Source organism: Meleagris gallopavo, chromosome 1 (genome assembly GCF_905368555.1).
Source record: "Meleagris gallopavo chromosome 1, MGAL_WU_HG_1.1, whole genome shotgun sequence".
Taxonomy (NCBI): Eukaryota; Metazoa; Chordata; class Aves; order Galliformes; family Phasianidae; genus Meleagris; species Meleagris gallopavo.
This window is the reverse complement of record NC_139404.1, coordinates 172,263,465-172,280,069: the sequence shown is the minus strand read 5'-3', so window position 1 is coordinate 172,280,069 and position 16,605 is coordinate 172,263,465. Positions and strand designations below refer to the sequence as shown.

At 44.9% G+C, this 16,605-nt stretch overlaps 2 protein-coding genes across 2 annotated transcripts in view; one reads left to right on the top strand and one right to left on the bottom strand.

The window, feature by feature from the left end:
• BRCA2 (BRCA2 DNA repair associated) overlaps window positions 1–2,960 on the top strand; it is a 35,799-nt gene extending 32,839 nt beyond the window's left edge. Inside the window, 2 exon segments of the mRNA XM_085216040.1 lie at window positions 569–721; window positions 2,199–2,960. Of these exon segments, the coding sequence (XP_085072166.1) occupies window positions 569–721; window positions 2,199–2,861 (816 nt within the window). The 3' untranslated portion in view covers window positions 2,862–2,960.
• N4BP2L1 (NEDD4 binding protein 2 like 1) lies at window positions 264–15,777 on the bottom strand. Its single transcript, XM_010728988.4, is given in 6 exon segments — window positions 264–4,618; window positions 4,621–4,774; window positions 5,651–5,727; window positions 7,126–7,214; window positions 8,021–8,145; window positions 15,500–15,777. Coding segments are annotated over 6 exon segments (651 nt in total). The 5' UTR covers window positions 15,634–15,777; the 3' UTR covers window positions 264–4,546.
• Between the last annotated feature and the right edge of the window lie 828 nt (window positions 15,778–16,605).

Genomic DNA, 16,605 nt, shown 5'->3' with positions numbered 1-16,605 from the left:
GTAAGATGTTAATGCACTTTGCCTGGAGGACTCTCTATTCACCTACTGGATATCTTAACTGGTTTCATTACCCTTGTCCACCTCCCCCCCTCCCCCCCCCCAGCTCAACACCAGTGCCTTAAGCTGCAGAATCTTCTCTGGCCAGCAAACCCATTTCACTTGTCCACAAGGAATCTGTCACGGTCTGTTGGACTCTTGCCTTTTTACAATACAAATTTACTGTCTTGCTTAGTTGAATGCATTCAGTATCAACCAAAGAACTGTTGATTTTATTTATTTATTCTTAATTTCAAATTTAGCTGTGCCAAATAGAACATCTTGGTCATGCATTCTCACTTTATTGCACAAAAAATTTTACATATGTATTTTTTTTGTAAACAGTAAAAGGAAGGTGTATTTTCTTCCAGGGAAAGTGCAGCAGACTTCTGAGTTTTTGACTGGATGTACAATAAACTTCTGGTGGACGTGTAGCAAGAAAACAAAGCCTAACTATTTAGTATGTGAGCATGGAATACTTAGATAATTTTAGAAACAGCTGTCATGCACTGTAATGTGTTCTGCTTTATAGAATGTGGACTCCTTTTGCTCTGATGCAGAAAGGAAATTGATGAATTTGCTTCAAAGAAATTGCTCACTTACACCCATTTTACCTAAAAGATGTGGTTTGGAATGCTTTTCTCCTTCCTGCAACTCAGGCCTTTATGCAGAGGATAAAAGTTTGGTAAGCTACTCATAATTAGTCTTAATTTTATACTACTATGATGTACTGTAAGGATATAAGCAGTTTTTTTTTTTTTACTGATGGTCTCAGTCTGCCCCACAGGGTCTCTTCAGAGCAATGCAAGCTGATCAGATGCAATGAAACCCTTGTGTGGGTTAGGATTGTTACTCAGAAAGAAATCCCTAGACTAGTCTTCCTATAGGCAATATATGGAAAATACCCTTCATGGACTGTGTTTCAACAGCATACTTTAAACACTCTGAATTTTACATGAGGAAAATGAATCCTCCTTTCTCTGTGGATGGTTTATTACTTCCTCAGTCCTATTGTGAAGATTATCTGACAAATCTCCAAGTGAGTGGTCAGGCACTGGAACAGGCTGCCCAGGGAGGTGGTGGAGTCACCGACCCTGGAGGTGTTCAAGAAACATTTAGATGTTGTACTGATGGACGTGGTTTAGTGGGAAATATTGGTGGTAGGTGGACGATTGGAATGGATGATCTTAGAGGACTTTTCCAACCTCAGTGACTCTGTGAGTCTATGACATCACTGGGAGGAAAATTCTTCATCTGTACATCTTTCTTCCATGTGTGCCCTTGTTCAGAGAACTTCCGTGTCTTTTCTTCTAGATATCTCTATAGATGTAGATATTTCATAGATTTGAGAGGGAATATGTATCACCTTGCAAATATTTGCATTTTACAGCAGCACTACCAAAAGCTGAGTAAAACACTACTCTAAGTTTCTTCTAAGGCTGCTGGAGACAGGTTGTTCCTCATGTGCAGTACTGAGTGCAGTCAGAATAAAAATATTTCCTCCCACTGGTTGTGAGGGAGGTGGAAACACAGTGATAAAAGGTCAATAAATGAGGACTAAATAAGTCTGTAAGGCATCCCTTTCCAGTGCAGAGAAAGTGCTAATATTTGATGCTGAAGCTTTAGTGGTACACATCAGTTTGTTAAATACATTGACCAAATTGAAACAAATGAGCATTGAAGGTGTTTTTAAGTTATGCACGTGTTTAAATGATTTGCTGTGTAGTAGCTATCCTGTGTGTTTGTGTGCTATTATCTTCATGGGTTTTGGTCTGTGTTCTATCCCTTTTCCTTCTTTTTTCTTCATTCTTCCCTATTTAATAACCCGTAGAGGATATTTCCAGTGCAGAAGACTCAGTTAACTCAATTTTATAGTGACCACTTTGAATTCTTACCATCTGGCATAGCAAAATTCCTCTCCATTTAGGTTTGATCTCAGACATAGTGTGAATGTGCTGTCTTAGTGTGCATGTAAATGAACTCACCAGCTATCAATATGGTGAAAAAAACCATTGGTCACTCTCAGAAGTTATCAAACCAAAGGTAACCTGGATATGAATTATACAGCATTTTTTGTATCCATTTTTTCCCTGCTGTATGGAAGTAATTGAGGAAGATAATGGGTTTTTTATTCAACATAAAATTTCTCTCTTTTTAACTAGATCTCTTCCAAAATTGAAATGAAGCATCCGAGTCCCTTGTCAGCTAGCACACCAAATACAAAGCTTTTCCCACAAGGCTCGGCAATAACGCCTTCATCTGCTGTAAGTAATGAGAACCATCCCAGAAACAGCAAAAAGAGAAAAGCAATGGACTTCCTTAGCTGCATACCTGCCCCTCCATCACTGACACCCGTCTGTTCCATCATTTCTCCCTCTGTGAAAAAGGCCTTTCGGCCTCCGCGAAGTTTGGGCTCACAGCACAGCAAGTTATCAAAAGAAACAAACCCAAATGCTGGTTGTGTCACCCCTGGCAGAAAACTGAGAGAAGCCGTCCAGCTTTCTGATAACGACCTGGTTGCTGATGAAGAACTTGCAATGATTAATACACAAGCACTCATAAATACTGTACCAGAAGAAAAGAAGATGGATTATGTAAATGAAGACAGTACGAGGGCTTCTAACTTATCTGGTGATACGAGGGCTACTAATTTATCTGGTGATCTTTCATCCAAAAATAGTTCCAGATCTGCTAAGGAAGCAAACAGTTTGTTGAAAAGCAGCTCTGAAGGAGCTGATGCTCTCCAGAAGGACACAGAGGAACGTGAGGGTTTGTTATCAATCCGCAGGGGGCTGCAAAGGCACAAATCCCGCAAATGCTACTAGATGCACGTGTACAGTACTGTGTATATTTCAAACTTAAATGTTTTTACTTTGTACATTAAAGCCTGATTGTAATAAAGTTACTTTACAAAATTCATGAAACAGCATTTCATCTGCAAAGCAAGTAATTTAGAGTTGAATGGCACAAACATGTAGCATACAATAGCATCGCTGTGGCTGAAGGTTTTATAACCCATTACTTTGATTCTAACTTATTCTTAAATTACAGTAGTGCCTTTGTTTCAGTCTCAAGCACTTTTCTTATCCTCAATAGCATCAGAGTGGTTGTTTGGCTGCCAGGAGTAACAAGGCAAAATTAACAGTTCTCCAAGTTTATTGTAACCAGTTACAGCAGTTTTATTCTGAAATATTCCTCTGCAATTCTGGCGTAATTCTGTACCTTCTTCTTTAAAACTTTCTATCTAGTTCTTAAAAAGGTTTTAGAAAGCAGCCATAATGATGAAAGTTTGATTCATAGCAGAATGACATACGAAGGTATTAGTAATAGATACAGAGTCCTACAGACAGCCTCGTTCTTACACAGGCATAATGTGTTCCTTTACACCTTACACTTCTCTGACCATGAACTGCTAGATGAATCACAACTACCCCCAGGTCTCCTAATGTCCAGGGTGAGCTGCCTTCATTTCCTACTGCAAAGCAGCTTGCTTGCTACCATCCTGCTCTATTACTGCTGTCTGATGTTCTATATCTACTTTAAAAAACTACCATCACTAAAGCTGAGCTTTAGCATCTCATTTCATGAGGCTTCTTGATAAGCACATATGCGTAGGGTTTGAAAATACAGATAAAACTCCTGCAGGATGGCTGCTTCCTCTCATTCAGCCACTTGATAGTGGAAGGACTTGATTTCTCCCTTAGAAACACTTTTCCCTTCCACTCTCCCTCCCTGCCCTTTCTTAAGTTGTTACTCAGTGGAATATAGTGTGTACTTCCAAGGTCAGGTACTTGGTAGCCTTGTGCTACAGCTATTTAGAGCTGTTTCTGTAATGCCATTCCTTCTCAAAGTTAATGAGTGCTCACCTAATGCTTGTGTTCCCTTCAGGATTGCTTCCTCTGGCAGTCCAACTCTACAAGATTAAAGGCACAGTTTGGTGTGTTGAAGTTTTTCTCCTTGATGCTGGAGATGCTGTTTGGGTGCATTAGAGCTAAGGTAAGAATAGCATAACTCCAGGCAGCAGATGTATAGATGCAGAAGATCAAATCTAGCTACAGTATCTTAGTGCTTGTATCTCTCTTAAAGCTAGAAGCGATGCTCCAGACGAGGAGTGGGAAGATGCATAAAATCATAGAGTAGTAGAATAGCAGGTGACCACTGCACAGGGAAGGAATTGGCCACGCAGTCTGTAAGAATCTAGGAATGTTTGGTGTTATCTGTAGGTGAAAGAGCAATGAAGGAAAAACAAATGTGAGGCTCAGCCAGTAACACATTTCGCCATGAGCATGAATGGATTTCAGCAAAGGAAGAGATGAGGTTGTACAGTTTGTGCAAGGGACAGTGGTCTTGGATCACTCAGATTGGAGTGACACTTAATGACTTCAGATATAAAAGTCTCATTTAGAAAAGTAGTAGAAAAATAGAAGAATAAAATAGTTTAGGAAAAAAATATGTAAAACTAGACACTGTTATACCCTGATAATGAAAGCACACAGAGGAATGCACCTCTTCAGTAAAACACCGAGTTGTTTGTACGTGCCATGCGAGGTCTTCTGCTTGAGAAGGCTGCAGGGGAGTGGCACAGGCACCCAGGCCATAGGCTGCATTTGGTCCAGGGGAGCTTCGGTCTTCTCTGCTTGGTTTTTCAGAGTGAAGAACACTATGGAAGGTAACATAATGCTCATATTGTTCTTTCATCTGTTGTATCTTTTGTTGAGGGACATCGTGGATATTTTTTCTGTAGAGTCAACATGAACAAAGAATGCATTACAAGTTATCTTAAACTTGCTATGGTTCCTGCTATGTTCAGGCCATAGGCTTGACGACCTATTTCTATGTTTTTGCTTCATTCTGTTTTATTTTTGCTAAACTGTAATTCACCGCTACCTACTTCTCAATGGTGTTTTAAAGACTGCTGAGAAAGTGTAGCCCAAGCATTTCTGTGGGCAGCCAGGACATAAAAATATAGACAAATGCTTTGAAACATGGCCCAGGAAGAGTTACGTAGAAGACCTGTATGTTATTTTATATGAACGTTGCTGGGGTTTATTGCCAACGGCTTGCTAGCCTTGGGATGAACTTTCACACATCTGGAGAGAGAGCCCAGGTGCTGACTTGTAGCTGTCGTTGCCTTATCTGGGTGCACATCCCAGAGAAGTCCTACCTGTTGTGCCTCAGAAGTGATGGGGAGGCAGTGCTGCTGGCTGTTCCATAGCAAGCAAGAGAAAAGTAAGGAACTGGCAAGAGAAACACTGTGAAATGTACTGCTTATGGTGGAGAGGACACCCATGATACCCTGGTGATGCCAGGGCAATTTTATAAATGAAATCTCAGAAGGAGAGGAGCAGCTCAGACATGCAGGGTTGTCAGGATGGACCAGAAACAGTCTTTGCAAAGCCTGCCAGGGACATCTGCTGTCTGCACACTCTGAAGAGCCACCTTTTTACCATGTAGCTGCAAAGAGCACAATTTACTACTGTAAATTTTGCACAACAACCCTGCTGTTCTTATTTACCGGGTTACGTTTTAGGGCACATGAAGAGAAAGAGTGCAGACCTTCCTCAGAGCACAGAAGTGACAAGCAGCCTGCTGTAGCAAAGGGAAAAAAATGTACCTCGTCAGTTCTCGAACATTGAACTTCCAGGGCGTAGTTGGTTCTCGGAATATAACTTCATAGCTATATTCACGTGCCTGAGGAAGTACACAGAAGTTTTAGATTTATGGCTGCCAAGCTCAGAAGTAGCCACTCTTCCACACCCTTGAGATTTTTCATCTGGTCAAGAGATGTCTCATATATCCCCAGGAGACAGAAAGAAGAGAGCCACAGATCCCACCAGGATGTTTGTCTGACTCCCAGCTCATCCATTCCTTCTTATCCAAAGGATTTGGGTCTCCCAGCAAAACTTGTCATAGCCTCAGCAGTGACTGCAGCACCCCACTCCTCACGGTGCCCTGGCTCTGGCAGTCACAGGTGCTTCAAGAGCTACATGTTGGAGCTTCTGGGAGTGTGGATGCTACTTCCAGATACTCAAGCTACAAAACTCAATTTTTTTTTTTAACTTATTTATTTTTTTTTGGTAAAGCATACACATGCACACATGTATATACATATCTATAGTTAATACAGTTATTCATAGAATCATAGAACAGCCTGGGTTGAAAAGGACCACAGTGATCATCGAGTTTCAACCCCCCTGCTATGTGCAGGGTCCCTAACCCCAGACCAAGCTGCCCAGAGCCACATCCAGCCTGGCCTTGACTATCTCCAGGGATGGGGCATCCACAACCTCCCTGGGCAAGATTGATTGCTTTTGGTTTGAAGGGGATAAGCATTGCCTCCTAAGGAAATTACATAGTAGCAGAAAGGAGGCAGGGGCCCCTGCTGGTCTTTCTACATCTTGTTCCCTCTACCTGAGGATCTTATTTGCTTAACAGTCACCCAGAGGCAGTCACAGCTTCTGCTAGAGGAGCACACGCCCAGGATTTCCAGCATCACTATGCATTCTTGCCTCTTTTGAACTCCTATAAGAGCAATACTCAGCCTCAGACCTCTTAAATCACAGGATCATAGCCAAAGGGCGTGTAGCTGTGCACAAGCATGAGTGTAATGTTATCAGGCTGTATTATAAAACAGTACTAAGAATACTGCCACAACTACTGCAAACAGGTATCAATGGACCATCAAAGATTCTTCCTGCTGTATTTTTCACAAGTCTTAAACTAAAATTGTAAGTCACCTTGATATACGTGTTAACACTTACATTCTGCCAGTTTCAAATTCAACAGTTTGGAAACCATTGTATCCATGTCACTGTTGACATTCTGATTGCCAAGAAGTTACAGGGCAAGTTCAAAGACCCTTTAATCTTTTCAATAATATGCCTTCACTGAGGTACGTAGCTGAGTAGATAAAATAGGTACCTACACACCTTTTCCCCTCTCTCCACAATATAAATTATTAACTATAATTAGAGGACTGTGGGAAAATGGAAGTAATTATTTTCAGCCTTGTTAAGAACTGTTCAGTTAGATCACCTCCTAAATATCACGGTTAAGCATACAAAAGCAATAAATCATAGCTTTCCCTACCATCATCACATATGGCTTCATTTCCCAAGCATGGATGTTGGTATTATCAATAATAACCGGGCTTTTCCCATTCTTCATTGCTTTGCGTGCTGCAATGTAACACATCAAGAAAAGCTAAAATGCATTAATAGCAGACTGAGTCAGGTCTTTCTAGCCCCAAAGTGCCCTTTCTTTGCCCACCCCTGGCACACCTGGCTTTCCTTTGGGTCTGTATCTCCCTCCCAAACCCAAGCAGAGCTCAGCAGGTGTTTCCTGGAGGAGGTGATGCAGCTGAGCAGCAGGATCTGAAACTCTTATAGAACATATTTAGGGTATCTATCTGAGCACTGGGTATTTACAGCACATCCAAGTGACTATTATTTCCAAAAGATGTCTGTTTTGTGATCACAGCATATGCTTGCCATGGCAGTCAACGAGTTCAGAGCATAGCCACAAAAGCATGTTACGTTTTCTTTCTGAAATGGAAACCGTGGTGATTGCATTCCCAAACTGTCATTAGGTTTGTAAATTCTCCTTTTGGCTATCATGAATTCCTCATTAACCCACTCACAGCTCAGGACAGACATCTGAGAACGTACAGTCTGTGCAATGCTGTGCATACAGCTGTGCTGAGTCACCAGCATGTCACCTGCTGTTCCCAAACTTCAGCACTGCTGTCTATTAGCCACTGTTTTGCTTCCAAAAACAGTACCTACCATCACCAACATTTACTCATTATCAATTCCAATTTCTAACGCTGTAAATAACTCAGAAGTGGCAAATGTTTTCTTAAGCAACACACCAGGAGCTTCAGTGTATGGCACTACTCTGAGATACCTTCTCTGGGTACTAAACTGAAAGACACGCTACAAAGAAAAACTGTGCTGAAAAAAGATATTTCAGTCAATTCAGTCACCTCTCTTTTGGTTCCATTTGTGTGCATCCTCTAGGAAGTCAGGGTCAAACACATATACACCATTTCTAGAAAAGAAGTCATCAGTACTAAGAACTACAGCACTGGGATAGTCACATTTCAGCTGTCTGAAAAAAAAAAAATGAAAGAAGGGTTAGTGTATGCAAACACATGCCTTTCACAGAGAGCATTAAATCAATGTGAGCGCTCTACAGATTTGCACATTCCTTCATTTTGAAAATCCCAGGTAAAAGAGCTCTGGAAGTGATGTAATCAGTAGATGGACACACAGGAGGAAAGGAATGGAGCCTACAGGATGTTTGATTTCTTTAATTCAGCAGAGAAATCTGCAGTGTACTACCAACGTGAGTCTTTAATCATAGTAATAATTCAATTTTCTGAGTTATTTGGGAAGGTATGAATGTACAGCAAAGAAATTGTTGCTAATCCCATGGAAATTAGTCTCAAAAGGTGATTTGATCACAGGAGTTTCACTACAGAGAGATTTTCGAAGATAATCGGAGGAACGGCTTATCATTTAGTGAGGATGATCCACAGTACCATCAGCTGTGGCTGGCAAAGGAGCTCCCTGTGGCTGGTGGCAGAGGGCAGTGCCCCTCCTCTTTACATTGGCACGTATCCCGCTGCGGTGCCATGGAGCTGTGACACTGTGCTGCTGTGAGCAAGTGAAAATGCTCCCTACGTGGTGGCTCACATTCTTCTGCAAGTCCTTAGAGAGCATAAAACCATCCTGATGCAAAACTGGGTTTCCATTTGTGGTGCATCCATGGGCTGAACTGTTTATTTTCTCAGACAAGGGAGTGCTGGGAGGAGGAGGAGGGAGGGAATCCCTGTGAGAAGCCAGGGTGAGCCCCCAGCACAACCTCACTGCTCACCATCTCCTCAGGGCCAGTCCTGGCCATAAAGCAAGGCCAGTCCAGAAGCCTCGTGACTGCGACGTGCACGGTGCTGCATTCAGTCCCCGTGACTCAGCTCAGCTCTTCAATACATCCCCACAAGCGACAAAACAACTGTTTCTCAATGTCTTATCTGGCTGAGCAAATGCAGGGAAAAGGTCCCTCTGGGTAATCAGCAAAAAACAGACACCCAGGCTGAAAAGGCTTAATTCTGTCATCTCCAGCTCTGCTCAAACCATTTGCTTACCAATTTCTTCCTAATCTGCCCACCAGAAGCGATGCTTTACTGGGATTGCAAATTGCTTTAGTGGAATAAAAGTCAGCTTCTGACTTTGTTCCACCCTCACTGTAACATCTATCAATTTTTGATTAATTAATCTCATTTTGGGGCAGCGACTGCCACAGAGCAGGCTGATGGCTGGCTGATGGCAGGTGAGGCTGCTGCCTGTGCTGCAGCCCCTCCTTTACGTTCTGGTTAGCAGCTACATGTGGTCCTCTTCTGGCTCAGAAGAAGTGTGTTAATCACCCAATTACTGCTGCACAAGTAGATCTAACAAAAGTCAAATACTCTACACTTGGTGCCATGCAAAGAATTCTTATCACAAAGAGCAGAGGGCATCTACTGCTTATCTGATTACTCTTGTGCTGATATACGGATAGATTTATCTCATTACCCAGTGCCTTACCTCTCCATTGCTTTACCAACCTTCTTACCAATTCAAAATGATATCACAGTTTTAGTGCACACATTACTTAGCTATTAGTGCAAATGCAGAGTCACAAGACCAAACTTGTACTTGAAAGGAGGAAAAATATGGCACAAAATGTATTAAGAACAACAAATCACTGACACATTTGATATATTCATACTAAACCAAGTCCCACTAACAGGAAACACTAAGCAGGTGTTGTACCTTCTGCCTATTCTGCTTTGACATTTGGCTTTCTAAAACAATGCGACTCTGAAGTTGACAGCTGCTTTCTGCAATCCTTTACAGCCCATGCACTCCTAACCACTCTGTGCAGCAAAAATACCTGGTTTTTAGGAAAATATACTGCACCTATATAAAATGAGAAGAGTTGTGGGTGATGTTATTATGAAATTTTGAGCAGCATCCATCACAGTTAGATCAGTAAGTGTAAGCTATATTAAGGAGAGGAAGAAAGACAAAATCTCTTTGCGAGACCAAAGGGTAATTACACGCTATATTTGCATTAACAAAAAGCCACTGAACTTTAAGAACTGTGTTGCGATAAACAGCATCTGACAAAAGTTCAGCTCTGATTTGCCTACGTGGGCCACTGAACTGCTTAGCAGTTACATGGTGGCGTGTTACAGACGTGGAGGTTGTGTCATGGTGTGTTATAATGCCCAGCAAGGCTATGGATGCTCCCTCCCTGGAGGCATTCAAGGCCAGGCTGGATGGGGCTGTGAGCAACCTGGTCTAGAGGGAGGTGACCCTGCCTACAGCAAGGGGTTGGAACTAGATGGTCTTAAAGGTCCCTTCCAACCCAAACCATTCTATGATTTATGACAAGCAAAAGTTTGCTCTGCTTCTCTCTTTTTTTCCCAGATTGCCATGCTGGGGGAAGTACCTCATTAGATGGACACAGGTGGGGAAACAGCTTTCAGACACAAAAGCAGCCAACTTCATGTGTTTGGGAACTGCTAAAAACCTTGGTGAGGTCACAGGCAGCCCCACAGGCAGATGAGGGCATCAGGGAGGGTTGGGATCAGTGTAGGCTCTCACCTCCTCTTCCAGCTCTATGATGGCTGCAATGATTAAAAAAAGAAGACTCTTGCTGTGGAAAATACAACTGTGCTTCTGTTTGGCCATAGAAGTGTTGAAACATCTGAGTGAATAGAGAGGAGGTTTTAAAGCATTCTAAATTATTCATCTAAAGAGCTGTTCCCATGATATACAGTTTTTGAAGTCTCCTTTTTTATTAATAGCATCTTCAGCACTTTCAAACAATCATTTTGGAGTTTAACTATATACATTTCTGTCTTCACAGACAACAAAATTATTACCCAGGCTTTCAACTGGCTGGATACACATATAGAGCTTGGGAGAAGTTTTCACAGTCACTGGTAACATCATCGGAGAAAGAAAGCCCCAGCTGCATTTCATAGGCTGAAGCCTCAAGATGCAATCTCCTTCCAAGGTAACATTGATCGTAATATTTACAGAATCATTTAGGTTAGAAAAGAACTCTAAGATCATCAAGTCCAACCACTAACCTAGCACTGCCAAGCCTACCATTAAACCATAACCCTAAGCACCACATCCACACATCTTTCAAATACCTCCAGGGATGGTGACTTAGCTACTTACCTGCGCAGCCTGTTTCAATGCTTCACAACACTCTTTGTGAAAAATTTTTTCCTAATATCCAACCTAAACATCTACCATGCAACTTGAGACCATGTCCTCATGTCTTCTCACTTGTTTCTTGGAAGAAGCCTCACCTCAACCTCCTTGCAGGCAGCTGCAGAGAGCAATAACATCTCCCCTGAGCCTCCAAACCGAACAATCCCAGTTCCCTCAGCTGCTCCCTATAATATTTGTGCTCCAGACCCTTCACAGCTTCATTGCCCTTCTCTAAACACGCTCCAGGGCCTCCATGTCTTTCCTGTAGCAAGGAACTGAACACAGTACTCTAGGACCTTAAGTACTAGCACCATGCACAGCTAGTTGTTCTCGTCACTCTTCTTTACACAGAGCTTTCCTGTGGCACTTTCAACATAAAAATCAGAAATATGAGAAGCAGGGCACAACCTGCTGTGTTTCGACAGCTCCTGACACCCTGAGGACTTTGGCCTGGCTGCCGGGCTGCATGACAGGGTGTCCACACCTTGCCCATGGGGTTGGGAGCAGCAGCTGCATTTTGCAGAGCAACAGGCTGCATGTCACACATTGCAGAGAAGTACCCAAAACATAAACATTTTGTATGTTTACAGTAGTGTGTTGCCAGCTGGAAGCAGGAGCTGCAGAGCTGATAAGCAAAGTCCACAAACAGCGACAGAGCTGCAGTTCTGCAGTAAGTTGGGATCTGGTGGCAAGCCAGGCTGGATCAAGATCTTACCAAATGCAAGGCTGAACAAAGGACTGGAGGAGCAAGGAAGAATGGAGCAAGTTTCAGGGCAATCCTAGATGTATGTACAAACTGGTAGAAGGACTCATATGCAGAGTTATAGGGAGTTCTGTGGAGAAAGGCCTGGAGATTCTGGTGGACGTGAGGCAGCAGTGTGCTCCTGCAGTCCAAAAGGCCAACAGTACCCTGGGCTCCATCAACAGAAGGTTGGCAAGCAGGGACAGGGAGGGGATTGTTCCCTTCTGCTCTGCCCTCATAAGTCCCCATCTGGAGTACTGAGTCCAGCACAAGAATGACACTGCTGCTGGAGCAGGTCTAGGGGAGGGCAATGAGGATGATCAGAGGGCTGGAGCACCTCTCCTGTGAAGACAGGCTGAGGGATTTGGGCTTATTCAGCCTGGAGAAGGCTCTGGGGAGCCCTCATTGTGGCATTCCAGCACATAAAGGAAGCTTATAAATGGGAGGGAGTCTGACTCTGTACACAGGCAGACAGTGATAGGAGAAGGAGGAATGGTTTTAAACTAAAAGAGGAGAGATTTAAATGTTAGGAGGAAAATTCTTTAGTCAGAGTGCAATCAGGGTGCCCTGAGAGGCTATGGGTGCCCATCCCTTCAGGCACTCAAGGCCAGGCTGGATGGGGCCCTAGGCAGCCTGAGCTGGTGGGTAGGAGCCCTGCCCATGGCAGGAGTTGGGCTGGGTGGGCTGTAAGGTCACTTCAAATCCAAACCATTCCATGCATCTAAGATTCTACAAAATGCAGCAAAGAAAACTGGGGAAGATGTAGCTTATGTCAAGTACTGGTGCCTCAGTGCCAATGTACTTTTCACCTTCTGTTTCTCTGTCATCTGTTCGGGATCCGTTCTCTCTGCACTTCATCATGGAGTACAAGAATGACCCCCATTTCAAGTGATAAATAAACAGCACTGGCTTAGAAGTTGCATATTTGATCATTCCCAGCCTAGTGCTTGAGTGAAACTGCTCGACACGTTGCACAAGGTGTGTATTTCCAGCCAAAATAGACTCTATTGTGGAAGCAGATAAGAACTTGCATGTGACTTGATTTTTGGAGTTTTTGGAAGCTGTACCCACTACTGCACCTCAGGTAATTGTTTTCTTAGTGGCTGCCTTGATTTGATCGTAAAATATGTACTGTGAAGTCAGGGAGGAACACATCCACGTGGAGGGCATTACTCACATCTAACAGAGGCTCTTGGAAGTGTAACTCCCCCTCTCTCTTTCTTCTCCCACACTGGTGGTGAACAGCTAAGGGAGCCAGTGGGGCAAACCTAATAAATAGGAGGTTCAGGAAAGCATATCCTTAATAGTGAAGTAATTGGAAAGATTTGAAATTTGCCAGTGAGCAGAACAAATCCTCATTCTGCCTTGATTACTGAATGTATCACAGGTGGCTCCCTCACTGCCTTTACCAGCAACCAAAAACCAGACCAGAACTGACCTGTCCCAATGCCATGCCAGCTCCTCTGAGCTGGGAGACCAACTTGGATGGGGAAACTGTTTCCACAAAGACACTGTGATCATATCTCACAGAGCTGTACCCAACCTGTGCTAAGTGATGCTGAAAGGTGTGGGAACCAAGTCACCAGCCCCAGCTTGCTGCTGGAAAATGCTCTGGAGTGACAGAGTGAAAAGGGGACAGTCTGCTGGAGCTATCAGTGAGTTGAGGTATCAGTAGTGATAACATTCATGGCTCATGACATTTCGGAGTGCTGTAAAGAAGTACAGCTTACAACAGAAATTCTGGCTGATAATAACGAATGAATGGGGATCTGTGTGAAAGCAGCAGAAGAAACAGCAGAGCAAAGGTTAAAACAATGGCATATACTGATAACCAAACAGCAGTGAAGCTGGGAGATGTGTCCTTCACCCACACACCTCAAAGCCAGCGCCCTGCTGAGCCCAGAGCAGATGGCTTGCCATGGGAAGCCTCTGCAAGCACCTTCTGATTTCAGCCAGACCACTTGTGCACGTGTATTCTGATGCACCTTTCCTCTCATGCAGGATCGTGCACTGAGCTTGTTGTACTAATTTAGAATCCTTTAGAATCATAGAATCACAGAACGACCTGGATTGACAAGGACCACAATGAACATCTAGTTGCAACCCCTTGCTACGTGCAGGCCTGCCAGCCACTAGACCAGGCTGCCCAGAGCCACATCCAGCCTGGCCTTGAATGCCTCCAGGGATGGGGATTTTAATTTAATTTAATTTTAATTTAATTTTATAAAGTTTAGTTTTTACAAACAAATTTCTGCTCAGTACATTACAGCAAACAATGTGGGATGTGGGAAAAGCAAATAGCAGCACTTTCTTGGCACAGTCCTTTCAAAATCTAGAGCAAGTGGAGAGGTGCTAAGTGCAGTTCTCACAGCTGCCCTCTGAGCCCCATCCTGCAGTAACACAGTTAATGGGGCTAGGTGCAGAACAAATATCTCAAGCACTCATCTTACACAGGACTAAAGCAATGCTTACAGTTTATTTTGCAAATCTCTCATTAATAATTAACCTTATATTCTGACCTAAAAAAAAAAGAAAAAAATAGAGTCATTTACTTGCATTGGCTGAGAATACACCCCCAAATCATTATATTCAGTCTGTACTATGAGCAAACCTTCTGCTAGTGACGGGACCTGTGCTTAAATGATCTCTTAAGAACAGACGTGCAGTTGGGCCTTCACAAAAACTACAGTCTGTGGACATTCACTTCAGAATCTGATCCTGCAGATCGCCTGTAAGGCAGAAGACCCTGTTCTACAGAAGGGGCTGCCCTGCAGATGAAGAGCTGTAAGTTCAGCCTCACGCTCTGTGCTCCCATCTTCTGCAGTCCAGCCTTTTTGCTGCACCACACAACGGTGTGATAACGAACACGGGGCTCCTTAGTGCCCGGACCTGGAGGAAGCACACAGCCCACGCTCACAGAGCTATGAAGCGGCTCAGGATGGAAGAAACCTTAAGATCACGCAGTTCCAACCCCCTGCTGGTGCAGGGCTGCCGGCCGAGAGAACAGGCTGCCGGGAAAGGCAATGAACAGGGCCGTGTATGAGAGCACCGGGAAACGTCTCCGTTCTATGAGGGTGAGCGCGGGCGCTGGGAGCCGTGAGGCAGCCGCCTGCGCGACGGCGGATTGGGGTTGCGCTGGGTGACGCTGCTCAAAGTGTCCTCGCTTATTTTGGACCGGTTTCGGAGCAGCCTCTTCTGCCCGTACCGCAACGGCTGCGGCCCCGAGACGGCAGCCCCAGCTCGTGCCGGTTTGCCCCGTCACAAGAGGAAGCGTTTCACCGCCCGCGATCAACCGCAAGGAGCGCTCGTCCGCTGCTTTTCGCGGAGCAACAAACACACCGCGGCTCTGCCGGCACAGCCGAGGCCCCGCCACGGAAGGGTCCCAGCCAAGACGCGACGTTTGCGGCTCCGGTGCGGCCGCAAAGCTCCGTAGAGAGGACGACGCCCTTACCTGGCCAGCGTGCTCTTCCCGGAGCCCGGCAGGCCCCGCAGCAGCACGAGCGTTTTGCCGAAGCGCCGCGGGGAGCGGCGGGGCGGGGGCTGCAGGCTGAGCCCCCCCAGAGCGCGGAGCAGCTGCTCCTCCATACGGCACAGCACGGCACGGCTCGACTCCGCACGGCACGGCGCACGGGGCCCGGCCCCGAAGGAGGAGGCGGGAGCTGGCGGGGTCCGGCCCGGCCCCTCCCGGTCACAACAACACCGTGCATCGCTGCAGGCTTGGGCGGGGCGGACGAAAAGCTGCGCGAACGGCAAGGAGCTGAGGGTGACGGCTGACAGCCAGAGCACGAGCCGGCCGTGTGCCCAGGCGGCCAAGTAGGCCAATGGCAGCCTGGCTTGTATCAGCAGAAGTGCAGCCAGCAGCACCAGAGAGGGGATCGGCCCTCTGTACTCAGCTTTGGGAGGCCGCACCTCGAGTGCTGTGTTCAGTTCTGGGCCTACACTACAAGAAAGGCATCGAGGCCCTGGAGTGTGTCCAGAGAAGGGCAGCAAAGCTGTGAGAGGTCTGGAGCACAAGTCTGATGGGGAGCAGCTGAGGGAGCTGGGATTGTACAGGGAGGAGGCTCAGGGGAGACCTTACTGCTCTGTACAACTGCCTGAAAGGAGGCTGTGGTGAGGTAAGGGTCGGCCTATTCTCCCACATAACAGCAATAGGATGAGAGGGAATGGCCTCAAGTTGCATGGTGGAGGTTCAGGTTGGGGCTTCCCTCAGTTAGATAGAAACGTGAAGCACCATTTCAGGAGAAAACAACACAGGCTGCGCACCTTGGGATGAAAGAATGGGTAGGAAAGATTGGTGAAGCTTGACGTGAAGAGATTGGAAATTAAAGCTAAGTAACAGGATAAACAGTGAGGGCAGGAAGAAATAGGATGAGATCACTGGTACACTGTTCATGCTCTGATACATGCAGCAACATTTGGGACCCTCATACAAATGAATTAAATACAAGAATTCAAGCCTCCTTTGTGCTCATTAAGATGTACATGTACATTGCAACCAGCTTCAGAAAGTGACCTTTTAACATATATAAAATATATATATATGTATATATATATATA